This window comes from Asterias rubens, chromosome 6, assembly GCF_902459465.1.
Source record: "Asterias rubens chromosome 6, eAstRub1.3, whole genome shotgun sequence".
Classification (NCBI taxonomy): domain Eukaryota; kingdom Metazoa; phylum Echinodermata; class Asteroidea; order Forcipulatida; family Asteriidae; genus Asterias; species Asterias rubens.
This window is the reverse complement of record NC_047067.1, coordinates 11,023,378-11,045,778: the sequence shown is the minus strand read 5'-3', so window position 1 is coordinate 11,045,778 and position 22,401 is coordinate 11,023,378. Positions and strand designations below refer to the sequence as shown.

The 22,401-nt window shown below is 40.6% G+C and overlaps 1 protein-coding gene across 2 annotated transcripts; it reads left to right on the top strand.

The window, feature by feature from the left end:
• Positions 1-924: 924 nt before the first annotated feature.
• On the top strand, positions 925-18,622 carry LOC117291940 (NACHT domain- and WD repeat-containing protein 1-like). Of its 2 annotated transcripts, XM_033773959.1 has the most exons (13): positions 925-978; positions 1,912-2,074; positions 2,988-3,190; positions 3,884-4,238; positions 6,699-6,843; positions 7,175-7,471; positions 7,884-8,121; positions 9,027-9,801; positions 11,472-13,183; positions 14,137-14,679; positions 15,287-15,528; positions 16,067-16,214; positions 18,174-18,622. In XM_033773959.1, exons 2-13 carry the CDS (start codon positions 1,957-1,959, stop codon positions 18,459-18,461), a joined length of 5,064 nt encoding a protein of 1,687 aa, XP_033629850.1. In that variant the 5' UTR covers positions 925-978; positions 1,912-1,956; the 3' UTR covers positions 18,462-18,622. The 2 variants fall into 2 exon arrangements, with proteins under 2 accessions (XP_033629850.1, XP_033629851.1); XM_033773960.1 differs by lacking the exon at positions 925-978 and having other exon boundaries at positions 1,881-2,074.
• Positions 18,623-22,401: the final 3,779 nt, after the last annotated feature.

Genomic DNA, 22,401 nt, shown 5'->3' with positions numbered 1-22,401 from the left:
AGATTCCCCGTTTCAGGTTGTCTAATATTCTATAGAACTTAGTTTATTTTATTAATATTTCCATAAACAAACAAAAACACTTTTCAAAAGAAGAATCCTAACTTCTCCATTTTATAGAATTCAAAAAAATAAGTTTTCTATTATGGGTCTTAATTATTTAAAACAAAAAAAACCAAAAATTTAAAAGTGGAGTCCCTGTATCAGGTTGTCTATATTCTATGGAACTTAGTTTCTATTGTGAACATTTAACATTTCAAAAGTAGAATCCCAGCTTAAACACATTTAATACTTCCCATCCCCAACCCCTCCCCCCACCCCGAGCTAGTTCCCAATATTATTATCTTTGGTAGCTTCGAAAAATAATGACTGGACATTTTTCCACCAATAGAGGGCGCTATATGATAGTTGTGTGCAGAGCCGTATCTGGTTGTGTGTAAAACGGTCGGCACCCAGACTTCGCGCATGTAAACTATGCCTCATAAAAAGCACGGGGGAGGGTCGCGGTTTTGAAAGCATTTTTAAGTGACATTTCTTCTTCTTCTTATGTGAAAGTACAGTCCACCATTTTCCATGGGAACAATAGACCTTTCTTTTGTTGATCAACAAACCGCCTTGGTTGGTATGGTCGGCCGAATGTTAGTAAAACACTAAATCGTAAAAACAGATGTTTTGACAAAATTCAACATTTTCTGCAAACTTTCAATTAAATAAAGTACTTCTCATAATTAGTTGTTTTGTTTTAAACAAAATCGCCAAATTTGGTTACATTGTTACAAAAAATAGCGATCTTTTCTTGATTTGCACTTATGGCTTTCCATAGTTTTTCAATCTGGGTTGGCAAAAACTCGGGCTGTGACGTTGCAAAAGAAATGTCTATTAATAGCACAGTTTCATTATATTGCATGAAGTATGCGCACACATATTGTTTTTCATACCAGTTGGTATCAGATTCAGGTTCCATTCTGGGATTGTGTATGGGTATAAGTGAAAGCTTGTAGCAGTCTTTGTTAACTGTGACTCTTTTGAAGTTGTTTTTGTGATAGTTTCTAGACAGTGACAATGATTGAATTTAACTGTTTTCATTTTAACAATAACTGCTAATTAGTTTTGTCTCGTGAAGGCTATACAAAAATAATAACGGAACGAATCTCGGATAACTTTCCGTATGGCGCCACCACCTTTTCACTCATTATTTTTTACAAAAAGGGATATCTCATTGAGGTAAATTAGATACTATATTATTTCATATCGAATGAAAAAGTGGTGGCGCCATACGGAAACTTTTCCGTAGGATGACTCACTGTAGTAAGGGTTAACCATTGAGTGAGGCACTAAGCTTACCAGTAGTTAGTTAGTGCATTCATGAGGTAGTTGCAAATTATCGTAACCCTCCTCTCAACCGCAGCTGCGGCTTCGCCGTCGGGAGGAGGCTTACGTTATCGCAACAACCTCATGAATGCACTAAGTTACTGGTGTCGTGACTAAGTAAGGGAAGATTTAGGCCTATCTCATCACTATTTACCATTTTTGATTTAATATGAAAAATTTAATGTTATTACTCAGTAACTGAGTCAGTTGTTTTTAGATAAAAAAAATCAACATTTTATTGAACATAATTATTTGTTCTGTTCAAGATACTTACACAGTGAGGTTGGTGTATTGTAATAATATTTTTAAAAACAAGATTCCCGGAATTGTCTGGTCATGAGTTTACTGAATATACCCTGTTTATTATAAATACTAATAAATAATAATAATAATTTTATGACAATTTATTTATAGCGCCCATCCATAAAACATGCTCCTGTGCGCTTATTAACGATTTAAAAAAAACCTCATTAAAATCCTATTGCGTGAATTTGCAACATTAAATACAGCAAATTAAATTCTTTCCTCATGCCTTACTTACAGATAACTGTATATCATAAGAGATCTGCTTGATCAACAAGTTACAGTATGGCGTCTGATTGTAACTACCCTGCTGCATTTGAATCTCTCGTTCAAGGAAAGACAACCAACCTCCCCTCACAAGAGTCCAATGTGGTCCGAGTATTCCTAAGTTCAACTTTCACAGGTTTGGCTTAACTCTTATGTAACACTGACATTAATTGAGGTATCCATTGATATTACAAATGACTGTTAAAGGCAGTGGACACTATTGGTAATTACTAAAAATAATGATTAGCATAAAACCTTACTTGGTATCGAGTAATGGGGAGAGGTTGATAGTATAAAACATTGTGAGAAACGGCTCCCTCTGAAGTGACATAGTTTTCGAGAGAGAAGTAATTTTCTGCAAATTTGATTTCGAGACCTCAGATTTAGAATTTGAGGCCTCAAAATCAAGCATCTGAAACCACACAACGTCATATGACAAGGTGTTTTTTCTTTCATTATTATCTCGCAACATCGACGACCAACTGAGCTCAAATTTTCACAGGTTTGTTATTTTATGCATATGTTGAGATACACCAAGTGAGAAGACTGGTCTTTGACAATTACCAACAGTACATGTACACTCCTTGCATGCATGAACACGCAGTGACTGTGCCACCCTCATGAGTTTGGAAGTCAACGGGTAAAGTTCTGCATCACTTAAAGCTCGCACTACAATTTATCTCTGGATGGTTCCTCAGAGCAAGAGTTATTCTCTTATGGTATAATACACAAGGACATTGACTCTAAAAATGGCGCAACCAAGATAGTTGAGAAAATGACATCAAGGGCCAATTTCATAGCAACCTGCTTAAAAGCATTTTCTGCTTAGTAAAACAACAAGGATTCCAGTCGTAGATTGTACATGTGACATGGTATTTTGGCTGGTAAACATATTCAGCAAAACTCTGTTGTACTTCTAAAAGCTACTTTTTTTTTAAGGGGGCCAAGACCAGGGGCAATGGGGGCCATGACATCCATGGCCTGCGTGTAATTCCAAGCCTGTCTTTTTCTTTTTCATTGTGTTTCTTTGTGATCTTTTTGCTTTTTAGACACTATCAATGAGAGGAATCAACTTCTGAAGGACGTGTTTCCGGACATCCAGAAGTACTGTCAGGGTAAAGGCCTGGACTTTGAGGTGGTGGATATGCGATGGGGCGTGCGGGACAACGCCACGGCCGATCACCTGACCTCTGCCCTCTGTATCAAAGAGATTGAGACTTGCAAGAGGCTCTCCATGGGCCCTCATTTTGTGGTGAGTGGGGACATGATCTGGTGCTCCTCAAATGTCTGAATCAGTTAGAGGACAGAGAAAGTTGCGGCAGTGAACCACACAGATTGAAAAGTAGCTGTTGGTTTGCATAGTGTAGTGCTGACCTATGTTTCAGAGCTTCTAACACACAAAAGCAATAACTCTAACATTGAAGTTTTAACATTATTTATCCCGCAAGATATGTGGTGGAGTAATGGTTTACAAGGTGCTGTGGCGCAATTTGCAGCCAATATTCTCTTTGTAATAAGTGCACTGGGTTATTTTATGTGTATTACACAACATACACTATGCAGCTTTACGTCTCGTCCAAAGGCCGCAACAATAATGGTTAAGTGTCTTGCTTCGAACCTGCACTCTGCTGATCAGAAACACCAGAGCCACCAGACTCAAGCTCTTGAGTGTCTGCTGCGACACCCCACTTCTTTGGAAGTACTGTCATCTTTTTGTCAACTAGACTGGTTACAAGAGCAAAAGACGCCAGGATGCGTGCTTCTACAGCGAGTGGGTTGCTTGATCCAATGGCAGGAGACTCCAACCACACAGCCATGCTTGCACCCTTTGCCGGCTGTTCGGCATCACTGCTAGAACAATATTACAATAATACATACCGTGGTTAAGCAGTACATATTATTAGATGTTAACTCTATTTTATACCGATTTATTTTCTCACTGAAGGGTTTCCTTGGAAATAAATACGGGTATCGACCATTACCACCATCGATCGACTCCGCCCACTTTGACAAGCTCTTCCAAGTCATCCAATCACAGGCGGATCCCGAGGAGTGCAAACTGGTGACTGATTGGTATGTCCAGGACACCAACGCCAGTCCCCCGCTGCATGTCCTTCAGCCAATCACAGCACTCCTCTCAAATTTCTACAATGAAGAGCAGCCGGAGTTGCAGAAGAAGGACAGGGATGATTGGTGGAGGATCTTTGGGAGGTTGCAGAGGATTTTACAACGGGGAGCAAAGTCTGCTGCGGTTGAGGGAATCATCTCGGAAGAAGAGTCCCTTGTCTTTAGTGAATCTGGTAAGTATGCAACATATATGTTAAGTATTTTTCTATTCTGTTGAGTTGTTAAAGGCAGTGGACACTATTGGTAATTGTCAAAGACTAGCCTTCACAGTTGGTGTATCTCAACATATGCATAAAATAACAAACCTGTGAAAATTTGAGCTCAATCGGTCATCAAAGTTGCGAGATAATAATGAAAGAAGAAAACACCCTTGTCACACGAAGTTGTGTGCGTTTAGATGGTTGATTTCGAGACCTCAAGTTCTAAACTTGAGGTCTCGAAATCAAGTGCGTGGAAAATTACTTCTTTCTCCAAAACTTTGGCACTTCAGAGGGAGCTGTTTCTCACAATGTTTTATACCACCAACTAGTGCTGGGCGAATAGTGAAATTTTGGTATTCGGATACCGCTGGCCAAATATCCGAAATTAACCGGATATTCGAATAGTTTTTCCGCCGCTAGAGGGCGCTATTTAAAATTTAAAAAAAATTAATAAAAAAAATTTTTTGCTAGAGGGCGCTGTTCGTTTGTGAATGAGATCTTATAGACCTTTTCGCAAATACCGGGGCGCGCGCGTAACGCTTGGAATTAGGTGCATTGTGGTCTAGCTGGTATCCAAATTTGATCCCTATCTATCCCACAATGCACCTCATTCAACAGTCTGCGCTTGCGCATTGGTATTTGCGATAAGGTCTATGGGCGGATTGATAGTAGTTTTAGACAGTGTCACTCGGTTCATTCATAAAAATAACCCGATCTAATTTAAAGATGGCGATTTGCTGTTTCTTTTGATCGTGATTGACTCTACGTGAAGGAAAACTTTCGTAATCTTTGAACAAATTACGTCAGAAATGTCATTGTTTTAACTCTACACGGAGGTGAGCATAGTTAAATACTTAATTTATGCTGTTTTATGCTGTCTTAATGGAAGTTTCATAAGGATTCAGACAAAATATTCCTATCAGTTGTCGCCCGACGTCCGCGGATATTCGGATATTAAAGAATATCCGGTTACTTGGTTGTAATTACAGAACTATCCGGTTTATAAATAGCTATTTGCGCCCTATGCGGATATCCGGTTAAGAAAAAAAAGGCATTTGCGGTTACGGATAGGAAAACCTATTCGCCATTAACCGGATATTTGAATAAATCGCCCAGGCCTACCACCAACCTCTCCCCATTACTTGTCACCAAGAAAGGTGTTATGCTAATAATTATTTTGAGCAATTACCAATAGTGTCCACTGCCTTTAAATATACTTACCATCGTTAAACAGATGCAATAAAAGTATAAAAGCAGGCTTTTGATGATCGATGGGGGATCAAGTGTATGGCGTTGATAGGGGAGGGGAGATCATTCCAAAGCTTTGATGCACATAAAAAACAATTGTAACTTTTTAGATAAAAGCCCTGCGGTCTTGGGAACTTTCCCCCTAAATCCGAGCCCCTGTAGGATCTGGGGCCGATTTCACAAAGCAATAAAATTCATCGCAAGTATCACCACAGTGATTTGTATTGGACTTGACTTAAAGCCATTATACTGTTGTGAGTTCAGTTTGTAGAAAGACGCAACTTAGAAGTATTAGACACGGACAGAATATTGTGGTTCAACTGGTTTAATCTCGGACAAAGGTCCGACAACTTCAGAATCCGAATGAGAACTAACTATCATAATGTTCAGCTGTCTTTTTATACATACAGCATGTTATTACTAAGAATACAGAACAAAACATTCTATAAAATGCATCCGTATAAAACCATTAATAAAGGTAGCGTTTAGCGTGGAACCCAACAGAGGGCGCTAGCGTGGCCAAACGAGCTCCCGCTGTTTCCACATGCGATTCTATTTCACGCACAGCAGATGTAATCAGGAGCGTTCAATGTGGCGCTGATCGCACGGATTGCAGAGCGTATTATCAGCAGGTAATGATTAACCAGATTAAAGTAATCAATAACTAATAACTAATAGTCAATCAGCAATAAGTGTCATGTAATTTCACAACAATACACTTTCAGGAAACAGTATTGTCCAAGTCCTACGCTTCGTGTGTCACAACTTATATATAAGTTAACAAACCTGTGAAAATTTAGGCTCAATCGGTCATCGGAGTCGGGAGAAAATAACGGTAAAACCCACTCTTGTTTCCGCGCGTTTCGCCATGTCATGACATGTGTTTAAAATAAATCCGTAACTCTCGCTATCGAGAATTGATATTGTTATAATGTTTTCTCAAAGTAAAGCATTTCATGGAACAATATTTCAAGAGAAGTCTTTCACCATTACCTTCTGTAAACCCTGTAAATTATTTGTAAATTTGTGAACCTTTTTTTGTTTTCTGTACCGAAAGTGTATAATGGCTTTAACTATGATTGATTTGCAGTTAACATCAATCTTTGTCAAATCGGCCCCTAGACTGTTATGGTCATTTCAATTTGTTTTGGTTAAATGTGCACATTTTTTTGTCTTTGGTTGTAGTAACGGAAACTGAAATAAGACAAGGACTGAAAGACGTCTCTAACCCTTCAGAGAATTGTCTGTTCTTCACTCGGGACCTACAGGGCATAGGAGTCAAGCTGGAAGATGAGGCCACAAAGAGATACATGGACCTCATAGATGATGGGTGAGTGTGTTTGACATTGTTTGGATCCTGTACTGGCCACCCTCGGTTGATGAGATGGCCGAGCGGTCTGGAACAATGGACTCAAGTTCTGTAACTTATAGAATCTGGGTTTTAATCCTTGGCCCAATTTCATAGCTCTGCTTACCGTAAGCAAAGAATCGGCGCTTGCGGAAGCAGGGAATTCTGCGCTTTCGTCAAGCTCTAGGAAAGGCCTTATGAATTGGGGTAGTAGTAGTGTGTAAGTCAAACAGATGCTTCAGTTAAAAATGCCTAATAATACGCAACGAATTCATGAATATCATACTGTGTATCATTCCTCTCCCTCAACCAGTTCAATCGATGAAGAAGCTCGGACATCTCTTGAAAACTTGAAGACCAAGTACCTCCCATCGGTTGTCGGTGAGGACTCCATCCAGCGGTACACCCTCCCCTGGACCCCGTCTGGAATTGATCCCTCCCATCCCATGCATGCCAAGTATCTGGACGACATCTGCAACAAATTCAGAGACGGAATAACGAGGATGATCGATCGAAGCCTGAAGCTGAGGCCAGAGGTCACCGATCAAGCTGTGGCCAACCTCTATGAGGAAGTTCTTCACCATGCTAAATTCTGCCACACAAAGTGCAGGTACGAACTTTTCATTATGAAATTTGTCAGAGGGAGTTTGTGTTTTGTAAAATTAAAAAAAGCAATTTTCACATGGGATTAGAGGCATTGCATTGTGGGCAGTAATATAATGTGTATAATTATCTACTTGCTGGGTAAATTTATGTTCTTTTGAGAACGTGTCTTTCTACATATTCTGCTGCAGCCTCCGTGGCAGTAGATTATATATCAAAACAAGTTGTCAAAAGAACGTTATCTTGCTAGCAAGTAGATTATACTCATGGTTTTTACCAAATGTACAAAATGTTTCGCCCAAGCTAAAATCAACTAAAATTTTGCCAATTAAGGCAAGTGCTCCTTGAAGCCCAACGTTTATTTGTGTGCAAATCAAATAGTTTGTAAAAGCTTTTAAGCCACCACTTTTGACCTGCAGTGGTTTCCACGGCCGCAAGGATCTCATGACCAGCATTCAAGACGTGCTCTCCAAGAATCCAAGGAAACCCTTGATTGTCCACGGTGTCTCTGGTTCAGGCAAGACCTCGGTCATGGCCATGCTTGCCCGCAATGCCTCCACATGGCTCAAACAAGAGTTTGTAGTGGTTCTTCGATTCCTGGGTACCTCTGGACAAAGCAGTGGGATTCATTCAACGCTACAGTCTATTTGCCGACAGGTAATAATAATAATAATAATAATAATAACACAGCATTTTTTAAGCGCACTTAATCTGTGAAACATTCAAAGGCGCTGGTAAAAGTCTTAATAACAAGAAGAAATTTTCACTCAATATCTGCATAGGCTAATCTGAAGAGATGGGTTTTGAGAGAATGTTGGAATCGTGAGAAAATGTGCTGGGGGATTTATTTTGCTTGAGGGTTGTCTGGGATTGCAGTGCAGGACAGTTTCTGAACACTGAAAAATTGAGTTTGTAATGCACAAAGATTATAAATCTCTGGCTTAGCTTCGTCATCATAGTATGGATCGATGTGGTTGGCTGGCGAAATACGCCTTCAATTTTTTGCGGCTAGACCATGTTTTAGCGCAGACGTGTAATTCCGTGAGGATGGATTTACTACAAATCTCCATGAAGCCGTCAAACTTCCTTAAAAGAAGTAAATCTGGAATACTCATCCAATCCAATGAGAATCCAATTAGAATGTTCCTTCTGTTCCGACATTTGAGACACTCCTTGATCCACCCACATTATTACAATGGCTGCGTTCGATTAGCTTCCCTGGGTCGACCCCAGTCTGCCCTGGTGTGTTTAAATAGCTTTGACGTCATTCCAGGGGCTCATCCGGGTCAGCCCCAAGTGCCCTGCTTGTGGAGTGGGTCACTTGGGGGTGACCCGAGGTGCATGACGTTGCCACGAGAGGGCGAGTGTGATCGTTCGATTAGCTTTTGTCAGGGGCTTGCCCGGGGGTCGACCCAGGGAAGTTAATTGAAAGCACCCTGTAGGCCCCTATATGCTATAAATTCTCTTTTTTTTTGCCATTTCACTCTTTGATTTTCTTTTGCTCTTTACTCCTTGTTGCGAGAGAGAACATCACTTAATGAAACATATTGTCTTGTTTACAGATTTGCTTTGCTTATGGCTTGGAGCAGCCGACCTCAAGAATCCTGGATGATTACACGGAGTTGTCAAAACTCTTCAGGAAATTAGTTGCGACGGTTGCAACGTCCGAGAAGCCTCTCCTGCTGATTTTCGATAGTGTCGATCAACTGTCACCAGCCAACGATGCACACGCCATGAACTGGCTTCCCATGTCCCTGCCGCCATACGTGCAGGTGGTCGTCTCAATGCTGTCTGAAGATGAGTACAAATGCAGGGAGAAGGCTCATCTACTCCTCAGCGGTGACAGTTGCTACATCGACATGCAGCCGGTCCCGCAAGAGACAGGACTAGAGATACTGAACAGCTGGCTGGAGATGAAACAACGGAAGCTGACAGAAGCCCAACTTGTGAAAGTCTCGACGGCCTTCTCAGGATGCCCCCAGCCGTTGTTCCTGAAGCTGCTGTTTGAGACTGTCGTGCACTGGAAGTCTTACACGAGCACCTCGGAGAAGGCGCTACCAACCAGTGTGCGGAAGGCCATCACGGATCTCTTTGCGGATCTGGAGCACAAACACGGCCAGATCGTGATCTCCCACGCTCTCGGTTACATCTCATCGGCGAAGAACGGAATCGCAGAGGCTGAGATCGAGGATGTTCTGTCATGCGACGACGAAGTCCTGAATGATGTCTACCAGTATTGGGATCCTCCTGCTGAGAACATTGTTCGGTCCCCGCCTTCTCTCTGGAAGAGAATCCATTATGATGTGACTGAGTTTTTGTCGGAGCGCCAGTCAGGAGGTAAAAACGTCTAAACAGTAAATAAAATTATTTTTCTGGCAATTCATCCCAATTTTTATAAGGGTTTGGGCGGGGTAAGGAGTTAACACAAGGGCTTGATATTCACACTGGATCACAGGCCCGAGGCCAGTGATTTAAGCTCTGCCGTTTTTTAATGTTTTTTTTCAGTTGAATGATATTATTACTTCACTATGGAATATCTTTAATATAGGCGCTTGAACATAGAGAAATCTTTTAAAGCCATTATACACTTTCGTGTATCACAACTTATATATAAAATAACAAACCTGTGAAAATTTAGGCTCAATCAGTCATCGGAGTCGGGAGAAAATAACGGGAAAACCCACTCTTGTTTCCGCACGTTTCGCCGTGTCATGACATGTGTTTAAAATAAATCCGTAATTCTCGCTATTGAGAATTGATATTTAATGTATTCTCAAAAAGTAAAGCATTTCATGGAACAATATTTCAAAAGAAGTCTTTTACCATTACCTTCTGTAAACCCTGTAAGTTATTTGTAAAAAAGTGTATTTATAGGCTTTAAGAAAGGTTTTTGAATTGTAAGACCGTATGTATATACATTTCTTTTATAATGGACACTGAACATTTGCTTGATTAATAATGAGTTAAATCTGATTGTTTAGATATTGGAAAGGATGCAGGAAAATTTTTCAATTCAATTAAATTCCCGTATACTATTGTAAAAAGAAATGAACAAAAAATCACTGACTAAGAATTTTAATCTTTCGAGAAATATTTATAACGCAAGGTAAACATGCAGTAAGAAGCCAGAAAACAAACATTGCAGAATACAAATTCCTAGATCAAAGAAAGGGAAACACATTGTTTTAAAGATATGCTGGAAAGACAAAAATTCAGTCACAAAATAATGTACAATTCAACAATATTGCATTTAATTTTGGTTTTACCCATATACACCAATTCAGGCGCACACCGGGCACGCAAGTGTTGAGCACCGCGGCCATTGCTGAGGTAACTTGTGCCTAGTTTTGTGCACAGACACATGAGGAAATCATGTTTCTTTTCACTTGTAATGGAAATTAAATACTTTCCTCAACGACTATCACAACTTCCTTACCAGGACATCATGATATACTAATGTAGATCACTAACCCCAAATATTTGCAAATAAATAAAAACCGAATCACCTTGAAAACGGTGCTTGTCTTAGGTGAATTAGGGGGAAAAGACGCGGAAACTGAATAAAATAGTCAATAAAACGAGATTTTGTCAGAATTTCAGTATTTTCCTCTGTGCTTAATTTAAAAAAAATTTATCAAGAATGTAGTAAATTGCATATAATGCAGCCATGTCAGAGAAATCGCATAGATTGTCGAGGAAGACATTAAATTTCCATAAAAAGTGAAAAGGGAAACGATTTTCTCGTGTCTTTGTGCACAAAATTAGGCACAAGTTTACCACAGCAGTGGTGCGCGGCACCCAGCACCCAGCACTTGCGCGCCTGAATTGGTGTATACACCAGTTTGTGTTAGCACTGTATACCCAGTACGTTCCCGAGCTTTTTGGAAAAAAATCTGGGCATATAACTCGGGTGGGATATGGGTAAAACCAAACTTATATTCTTTACCCCTGATGCAAATTTCCATCTATCAATAATTTTAGTTTCTTGTTTTTGTTGATGTTCATAGGTAAGACAGTCATTGCATGGTACCATCGCCAATTTATTGAAGCCTCAGAAGATCGCTACCTAAGCCAAAAGGAGACAATCCTAGCACGACACCAACTCCTCGCCGAGATGTTCCTCGGGTCTTACAGCGTAGGAAATGTTCGACCAATCATCCTGGAGAAGCGCAAGAAAGTCTTCTCCCAGGCGGATCGCCAGGTGGCGCCCCAGCCACTAGAGTTCGGTGTGGGTGTATACAACAGGCGGAAGCTTTTGGAGTTGCCGCATCACCTCGCAGAAGCAGGGATGCTTGAGGATCTGGTGTCCAATGTCCTTTGCAACTTCAGTTGGCTGTTGACCAAGTTGAGGTGCTTCTCCTTCCTGGAGCTGATGATGGACTTTCGCCCCCTCAATGAGGAGATAAATATCCTGATTGAGACGATGTACTTGGCTAGCAGCAACCTCAAGGTGGACCCCTTGTGTCTCGCTGGGCAGCTCGTCGGTAGGGTCGGAGACTACAGAAGCAAGTATCCAAACTTGGAGAAGCTTCTCCACCAAGCAGCTGATTGGATACAGAGCAGCTGTCTACCGGTGATCGTGCCACGCGCTCCGTGCCTGATCCCGCCCGGTGGACCGCTGCGCACCATCTTTGGAGGTCATCCCAGTGTGGTCTTGCGGGTGATGTGTACTACAAAAGGAGACCTTATGTTGTCCGGTTGTCTTGATTTAGAGGGACTCCCAATGCTCAACGTTTGGAATATGTCTACTCTAGAGCTTGTTCATACCCTGCAGAAGAAGAACAATGAATCACCAGCAGTTAAGAGCAGCAAGATCAACATCTGCATTACGAATAACAGCAGATATGTTGTCTTCGGCAAACGCTCGCTGGCAGTTTTTGACTTGGTCATTGGGGAGTGTCTTCTGGACTTGGACACTGAAGACATGACAAGCTTCAGTAATCTGCAAGTTGATAGCGATGACTCCAGAATCCTAGCCTGTTCCCAGCCCGGTAACTTAGTTTGCGTCTGGAGCATGACGGATGACAAGAAAAATTTCTCTCTGCAGCACCCCGCTGAAGTCATTTTCTTCATGTTGCTGCTTGCAGGAAAAAAGCTTCTCTCTGTCTGCAGTGAAGGGAAGTTCAGGGTGTGGTGTTTGAAGTCACAAGAATGTCTGACTTGTCTAGATGGGTTCGACGAAGGAAAGGTTCTATCCTGTGCTACAATCACACCAAGTGCCAACTCTCTTGTAACTGGAAGCACAGACGGTCAGATTAAAGTCTGGTCTCTAAAGCCATTCGTCTCGTCTGAACCATCCTTGATCGTTGAGTCGGAGTTTGCTGCACCTGTCACTAAGGAGCCCCTCTTGAGTATCCTTGCTCACTCGGACACTACCTTGGTTCTCAGAGACAGTAGCAGTGCCTCTCGAATCTGTCACCTCTACGCCGATCAAGAGCCAAACATAATCGCCCTCAAGGGACATGATGGATTGATAACATGCACATGGACCTGTGATCCCGACGCTAAAGATTCAGATAGCTTAGCTCTCCTGGTGACGGGATCCAAGGATGATACATTGAAAGTCTGGAGCTTGGAAGATGGACGTTGCATCAACACGCTGAAGGGGCACTCCTCTTGGATATCAGATGTGACGACGGTCACAATGTCTGACGGCCCGCGAGTATTATCAGCTTGTAATGATAAAACGGTGAAGATGTGGATACCGACTAAAGGAGAGGTAAACAAAACATATTTTAATGCTTACTTAGAATTTATCTCATCCAATTAGCCTTGGATTTGGATTTGAATAATGTCTGGTACAATAACTAGAGCAAGCTAGTCAATACAATCAATCAACCTATTTAAGAACTCGCTACACAAAGTAGTAGTCCAAGCCAATTTGGTATACTTTCCACCCAGGTAGTAGCAAACAAGCAGGACAGTTTTTTTTTTTCAGAACTGAGAAATCTCTCAAATTCCACAAATCTACTCTTCGGTAGTAGGGCAAGACAGTTCTCTAAAGAACAAAATCTACCTTGCAAGTAGATGCACGCATGGTGTTACCGCAAACCAAATTATATTGATAACCTCACCATGCAATGCCTCACAAATCACGTATAATAACTTGTTTATTCACATGTTCCCACTTAAATTTGAACCCTCCGACTATTATCGACAGTTGCTATGTCATATGATTTGGAGCAAGCTCGTTCGCAGTGTTTGAGGGGCGACAAATACCCACACAGGATTCTGTCCTCATCTGGAGGCTACAAAAGCTTACCCTAACCCATTTGACATATGGCATCTGTCTGTACAGTCTTAGGAATAGTCTCGCGCTTATTTGAACTTCCGGGACCATTGTGGTCCCAACCTTATGGAGTTTTACGTTGGGGTGATTTTGTTTCGTCCATTATTTTAGTTCAACGTAACTGATGACCATAATAATTACATATGTTGTTGAAAATGTAATACTAATTAACGTGAAAAACGTGTCTCTCTTGAAAATTACGTACCACGGCATGTGTGATAAAATACTGACTTTTTCATGTAAGCTTTGTGTCTAAAGTTTTTCAGCATGTTCCATTTGTGATTGGTATCCTGCTTATAAGCTAAGTATCAAATTGTTAAGCATTATTTTCTGCCTTGGCAACTCTATTAAATTGGGCCCTTTATCTTGATGGTTTTTTTCAGGTAATGGAACGAGACAGACACGAGTCGTCTGGTCAGTGTGTGGCGCTTGCGACCCACACCAATCCGCTCATCGGCATATCGGGCAGCAAAGACAGACTCACCAAATTCTGGAACGTCAATGAAGCCAAGTGCTTCTTCACAGCAGACTGCGCATCCGTGGCAATGGAGATTTTGGAAGGGCAGGACCTCGCCGTCTGCGGCACGGACAAAGGCGAGATGGTCGCTTTCAACCTGGTGACAGGATCCGAGGTCTGGCGTCGATCGGTCTTCAAGAAGAGCATCTCGGTGATGGCGTTAGCTCCGAAGCAGACCCTCCTGTTGTGCTCTAAGGACGGATCGGACAAGCAGATTCGGGTCTGCGATGGCGCCAATCAGTTAGATGAGAAGTTGAGGTTGGATGGGCATGATGAGGTGACGACTGCTCTTAGAGCGAGTGTAGATTCAGAGAACCCCATGTACCTGTCGGCCTCCAAGGCGGCAGGAGAGATCAAAGCTTGGGACAGTGCCATGGGGTTCTGCCTGCAGACTATGGTGCATGAACAGGTGCGTGTAGGCTTATTTTAAATTTTTTTTATAATATAAATAATAGTAATAATAATTGCTTCTTCTAAGCTAGGGGCGAATCAAAGCACCCAGTATTATTTCCTGTAAGGTATGTGGAGCTACATAATGAAGTATGAGACCTATTTCTTTTAAGCACTATATTATGGTTTACAAGGTGTGTGGCGCAATATGCTGCCGATCAAACCAGGAACACCGGGGCAAACACCTTCTCTTAACGATAAGTGCACTGAGCTCTTTTATGTCCCATCCAAAGGACTTATCAATAATGGTTTAGTGTCATGCTTAAGGATGCAAGTGTAACGACCAGGACACTCAACTGATCACAAACACCAGAGTTTGAGTTCTGTGTTCTTATCCGCTTGACCATGATACGCCATGTTATTAAAATTGTTTTTTAACTCATGTAAGAAACAAGAATAAGCTGTTGCAAACTGCTTACCAACCAAAAGGACTTGTGGTATAAAAGAAAAACAAAACAGATGTGGCCTGAGGTTTCAACCCTAGCAGAAGCTAAATTCACATTTGTTTCATGTCTGAGAAATATTTCAGTGACTATACGTGTTTTTTCGGTTCCTTCTTGTTTCAGGTCTTCTCCATGGAAGTCTCACCCAACTCCAAGTTCCTGGCCACTGGCTCCAACGTTGGCACCGTAAAGGTGTGGTCGCTAGCGGCCACTTCAGTTGGAAGCCTTCTAGCGGAGTTGTCCGGCTTGTACAAGGACACCATCGTCTGCCTGGCGTTCGGTCAGGAGAATCGTTACATCGTTGTTGGGGCTCATTGCGGGAAAGAGCAGCTGCTGGTCTGGGATTTCCAGAGGAAGAACAGGAGGTGTGGGAAAATTCTTGTTTGAATATTTTGAATATATTAATTTGGGTGTTTACCCATATACACTGATGTGTGTTAGCACTGTATAATATAAAGTGCTAACACACATCAGTGCATATGGTAAAAAAAAAAATTAATATTCTTTATTCCGATGCAAATTTTTATCTAGTAATTTTAGTAATTCTTAAGATGATTCAGAAGAAAAGTATTAAAATGAATTATTTATACCAAACTTTTTTTGTCCTTTTAGGGAAGAGTAATTTACACATACAATTTACAGCATGAGAATATCTGCACCAAAAAAGGAAGCACTTTGTAAAAAAATTTTAAACGTTACGTTTGGCAAGGCAAGGATTGCTGTCAAATTATAAGATGTGCTTAAGGTGAAATTTAATTTTGGGTTGAACAAAGAAAAGTTGACTGGAGCGAGATTTGAACCAATGACCTCCGAATTAACCTACAATAGCTCTAGCAACTGAGCTTTCTAGCCCTATTTTCAAGTTAAAATATGTTCCTCTTTTTCTTGTGACTCATGTAACAGGTTTCTGATTGGCCACACACATGCCGTGATGTCAGTAAGCATCACGACAAACAATAAGTATGTATTCAGTAGCTCAAGAGACTGTACTATCAAAGTGTGGAGTTTTGACACAACGGACCTCTTGGCCTCGTTTGACTGTCAGTCACAGGTGAGTCTTCACCTCTTGGTTTATAGTAAGCTTTACCCTTCGCTCGTCCCCAGCGCCTTGCTTTAACCACAGGCGCTGGGATGGGCAAACGTATCATGCACGCACATTGGTTTAATAATGCGCAGTCCCATCATGCATCACATTCACACCGCACCATATTTCTATGCACTGTACGCATGACGTACTTCGCATGACGTACTTCGCATGACGTACTTCCTGAACAAGAATCTGTGCAAGCTATTAGCCCATCCCAGCGGTCCTGGATAGACTGGCCGCTGGGGCCGAGCGAAGCTTTACCCTTACACAATGATTTGTGTTAAGCACGTACTTTCCTTGAACTCGGGCATTGATCAGTAGTTTCAGCCTATAGGATTTAAGGCATTGCATGGTGAGCTATCAATATATATTTGGTTTGTACTTTCCTTGAACTCGGGCATTGATCAGTAGTTTCAGCCTATAGGATTTAAGGCATTGCATGGTGAGCTATCAATATATATTTGGTTTGTACTTTCCTTGAACTCGGGCATTGATCAGTAGTTTCAGCCTATAGGATTTAAGGCATTGCATGGTGAGCTATCAATATATATTTGGTTTGTACTTTCCTTGAACTCGGGCATTGATCAGTAGTTTCAGCCTATAGGATTTAAGGCATTGCATGGTGAGCTATCAATATATATTTGGTTTGTACTTTCCTTGAACTCGGGCATTGATCAGTAGTTTCAGCCTATAGGATTTAAGGCATTGCATGGTGAGCTATCAATATATATTTGGTTTGTACTTTCCTTGAACTCGGGCATTGATCAGTAGTTTCAGCCTATAGGATTTAAGGCATTGCATGGTGAGCTATCAATATATATTTGGTTTGTACTTTCCTTGAACTCGGGCATTGATCAGTAGTTTCAGCCTATAGGATTTAAGGCATTGCATGGTGAGCTATCAATATATATTTGGTTTGTACTTTCCTTGAACTCGGGCATTGATCAGTAGTTTCAGCCTATAGGATTTAAGGCATTGCATGGTGAGCTATCAATATATATTTGGTTTGTACTTTCCTTGAACTCGGGCATTGATCAGTAGTTTCAGCCTATAGGATTTAAGGCATTGCATGGTGAGCTATCAATATATATTTGGTTTGCAATAACACCATGTGTGTATCTACTTGCCAGGTAGACTGTTCTTAGAGAACTGTCTTTCTTTAGATTTATCGAATATTCGGGAGACATCTCAGTTCTGAAAAGAACTGCCCTTCTTTTTAACTACTACCTATACGGAATGTATAGAAAATCGGCTGGGACTACTACTTTAGCTTATAGGATTGTAATTAACTGCACTGCCACAGAGTCGGTTCTCGAATTGGTCTCAACGTTTCGACTAGCTTGCTCTTTGACGATGACTAGTTTCAACCTGTTTGACATTGTGTGGTAAACAGTTCCAAAGATGCACAGCAGTGCTCTGGAAGGAGTGCTAACCATAGGAAGGATTTGTGATATACCTGGATGTTTGTTCTTAGAACAAAGATTTCTAGTCGGTTGATAATGCTTACCCTAATTAGATCCATGAGATAAGCAGGGGCTGTACGACGGAGACAACAATAATATCTTGAAATCAATACAAGACTTTATTGGAAGCTGGTGTAAATTCTGAAAGATAGGGGTGAAATGATCATGATTGCAGTAGCAGGTGACACGCCTACAATCCCAGCCATATCTCGTTGGGCCACCCTACCCTCTTTCAATGTTGGTTCTCATTGTTGCACGGTCTTCTGTGTTCCAGTCGACATTGAGCGGGGGGACGGGGGAGAGACTGTTTATTGTCAGGGGAAAGTGGACAGGGAATGGTTATTGTAACGTTAGGAATGGGTGGCCCAAACATTTTTCCCGGGATTGTAGCTACAGTGTTTTGTGATGCACTCATTTTCCAATAGATAGAGTCTTTATAGAAGTTGTTTTTCTTCATCAGGTCAAGTTCTTCAAGTATGCCGAGATTGCTGAGGACCACTACACCTTCATCGCGACAAACCAGTCTGGTACCATCACGATGCTGGACCTGCTGCTAGCAAAGGCAAAGAGGAGAGGAGATGAAGAGGATACCAGACCACATGTCTCGTCATCGGCACCGATGTCGGAGGTTAGTCCATATAAACCTGAGGTTTTAAACAAACCTTCGAACGGCACGCCGACCAGCGGGAGCGTGACTGGGGAAGATAAAGTCAAGAAGAAAATTTCTAAGATTTGTACAACTATCTAGAAACACATGTAGGGTGAGGGTACATGTCATTGTCACCTGAGGATGAAGACCTTCTTGATTATAGAAACTTGTCCCTAATTAGGTTGAATGTAACTCTTGTATCATAATTTGGGTGTGATTCCTGGCTACACGGCAGTTAACGGTTATAATAATACAAAGCGCCAGGTATTATTACTGCAAGGAGTGGGGCGAATTTTGAGATATAAGACCTAATCTATGGCACAATATGCTGCCAATCCAGCCAGGAACACCGGGGCGAACTCCTTCTCTTTCGATAAGTGCACTGGGTTCTTTTACATGCGTTTACACAACGCATGGGACCACAGCTTTACGTCCCATTCAAAGGACAAAGCAATGGTTATGTGTCTTGCTTAAGGACACAAGTGTCACGGCTGGGGATTCGAACCCACACTCTGCTGATCAGAAACACCAGAGTTTGAATTCAGTGCTCTTAACCGCTCGGCCACGACACTCCCACGGTTGTATAGCTTCTGACTGGCACCCCAGAACAAAATAGGGAGACCTCCAATAAAGGGCTTGAGATAGCTCAGTTGGTAGAGCGCCGGTACGATAATCCTTTAATCCAGAGGCTGTTGGTTCGAATCCCACTCTAGTCAATTCTTTGTTCAACCCCAAAAAATCTCTTCATAACTCTGTCACATTCTTCAGTCATCTGATGATGACTAGAGCAAGCTAGTCGATATGTTGAGACCAACTTTTCAACGGGTCCCAATATTCAAATACCCACGAGACTTGCACAGTCTATAGTACGGTTCTTGGAGTATTTGTTACATTGTTTGCAGAGAGGATATAATTTTGTCTGCCAACAATTTTTGTTATGCAATGATGGACACTTGTGCTTAGAAATATATTTTATGAGAGCGATGGTTACATTTTTTACCTACTGTAAATATTGAGCTGCATGTTTATATTAATATTATTACCATACAGGTAATATCTGAAATGAGTGGCCTTGGCTATTGCTGTAGCTTTTAGCTTCAGCACAAGCCAAAAGCCATAGTAGCTACCAAAGCAATTTTTTCTAACCTGAATCAACGGATACCCACAGGTTATCATAAATGTGATGTGTGCAGTTTAGCAGGTACAGGTTTTAGCCAAATTATTTTGACTGTATATAAAGTGTGTATATATTTGTTTGAAGATGAATAGTATTAGATTGTATGTGCTGAAGCAAGTCAAGTATTCAAAGGCAGTGGACACTATTATTAGCATAAAATCTGGGGACAGGTTGATAGTATAAAACATTGTGACAAACGGCTCCCTCTGAAGTAACGTAGTTTTCGAGAAAGAAGTAATTTTTCACGAATTCGATTTCGAGACCTCAAAATTAGATTTTGAGGTCTCAAAAGCAAGCATCTGAAAACACAACTTCGTGTGACAAGGGTGTTTTTTTCTTTTCATTATTATCGTTCAGTGTTGCGTGATGAATACGTACATCTTTATGCACACACGTTTCGGCAGATAGAGCTTTTTGAAGACGCACAGCATTTCATATTTTGCGCGCATATGATAGCCAATCAAAGACACGGATCGAAGTTTCCCTCCCAGGGGTTAGAGACGTACGCAGAGCTAGCGTGATACGGCGCGCTGCCCATGGTAGCGAGGTTGGGCCTAAGTGAACAAAATGTATGTGATTCAAGACAAGTAACACAAAGGTATTTTTTTGTTAGTTTCTGTTGTTATTATTGTTTATTTTGGCATTGATACTAGAAAACAGCAAACAGTTAAAATAAGATAAAAGCTGATAAGTATGGAGGCATATTTTACAAGTCGGGTTTTGTGGGTTGTGGCAACTAAGGGGGCATGTGTCCCCCCAACCTCCCCTTAGTTATTCATATTCATTGATATTGGACCCTGTAATGGTCTTCGGAGAATTGAAATTGAAATAATGGTTTTAAAAAAAATAATCTTTTATACCTGGGGCAAACCGCAATCGTACAAATTGACCAGATAACCGTTGAGTATTATTTCATGAACCCATGTGGTACAGGCGAATTGATTTTAGATTTAAGCAGATGTAATCCATTAAGCTTGGAGGACTCCTTGACTTGAATGGGTTCTGTATTTATTCTATACTTACTCTTCAGGCAAAAACTAGGGGATTTGATTTGAGCTTTTTGACAAATGGATGATTTTCATCACAGCCAACGATCAAAAGTTCTGTTTTTTTGTTCGGAAATGGACTCATTGCTTTTCAATGTATTGCAATATGTAACAGAGTGCCTGAACTGTGAAGAAAAGCATAGCAGAAACTGTATTCAACAATTCAATTTTTGTTTCATTGTATTCAGAAAAAGAGATGTAAATTTTGTTCAAAACATAATCTTGATATTTAAGTGGATGCATGATCAAGATGGTAGGATATAAATGTATTGTATTATGTAGTAGGACCTTGTAAAAAAAAAATCATCTACTGTATTTTTGTATAAGAGTGCCTGCTAAACATTCCAGTCACCTGGAAATAGAATTGTTTTTCTTTCAAACATAAGAGTATATGCTTACGAACAATAAAACAATTATTTTAGTAATTGTTTGTCACGATTTATATGTTTAAAAAATATATAAAGTTGTTTGGGGGCTAACTCCGCCTAGCCCTTTTGTGACGTCAATCGAGGCAGACTTTGCCTGCAATGCGTATAGTAAACACACGTGCAAAGTACATGTACGTCCAAGTCGTGAGTTGGTACATTTCAAAAAGTGTTTCTGCATTCAGCAGCAATACACCTGGTCGGCATTGCCGGAAAAAAACAAATTTTTTTGTTGTTGAAATGTACAAACTCACAATTTGGTCCGTACATGTACTTTGCAATTGTGTTTACTCTATGCATTACAGGCAAAGTCTGCCTCGATTGACGTCACGAACAGCGCCCTCTCGGGTCGGGGTCTACTCTTAAATTTGTAAATAATATAAGAACTGATTTTTTAAAACCTTAGTTAACTGTTTATTCACATTCCACTCATCAAAACACATATATTAGTGACAAAAGCTTTATTTTGAAAAAATACCACTTCCAGGTGACTTTAAGAAAATGCAGGCAACTTAAAATCATGCCTTTCTTTATACCTGTTTAATTACTTTTTGTATTAGATTCATACTTTTGTATTTTTCTTACTATTGGATGATGTAAGTGGATTTCTTTATAAGGGTGTTTCCATGGTTATGTCAGGACTGGAATTACGCGCAGGCAACATAGGCCATGTCCTCCTTTGTCCCTGGTCTTGGCCTTGGTGCCCTTCAAAAGGTTTTCTCTGACTTTAGGATTTTCGAATGGATGTGGCCTTAGCAAAATGAAAATGGCCTTGCCCTTATACAGATACAATTCCATGGCCTGTTACTTATGATAATATTTTTGTGTCATAACCGTCTTCTGACTGTTGAAGTGCCTAGATGGATGTGTATACTTAAAAGCACTGGACACTATTTGTAATTACTCAAAATAATTATTAGCATAAAACCTACTTATTAAAGAGTAAAGGAGAGCTGTTGGTAGTATAAAACATTGTGGGAAACGGCTCCCTCTGAAGTGACATACTTTTTGAGAAAGAAGTAATTTTCCACGAATTTGATTTTGAGACCTCAGAATTAGATTTGGAGGTCTCGAAATCAAGCATCTGAAAGCCCACAACTGTGTGTGACAAGGGTGTTTTTTCTTTCGTATTATCTCGCAACTTCGACGACCAATTGAGCTCAAATTATATATATATATATATATAGCTCAAAATATATATTTTTTTTACAGCTAAACATTCCTTTGTAACTTGCAAAAGATTAGTATTATACTTGTCATTACGAGAGAAGATATTTTTTTTACCACAAAACATTCCTTGATCAAAATTATACTCACATTATTTATCTAACTGAAATGTTTTGTTACACCTTGTCATTATAAGATCTATTTTTCTCTATTTGTTTTTGTTG

What these genes read in the sequence shown, in the direction of transcription:
- LOC117291940 (XM_033773959.1), top strand. Translation starts at nt 1,957, where the DNA reads ATGGCGTCTGATTGTAACTACCCTGCTGCATTTGAATCTCTCGTTCAA. An exon ending in CCTAAGTTCAACTTTCACAG is followed by an intron (nt 2,075 to 2,987) that starts GTTTGGCTTAAC and finishes TTTGCTTTTTAG; the next exon opens with ACACTATCAATGAGAGGAAT. An exon ending in TTCTGCCACACAAAGTGCAG is followed by an intron (nt 7,472 to 7,883) that starts GTACGAACTTTT and finishes TTTGACCTGCAG; the next exon opens with TGGTTTCCACGGCCGCAAGG.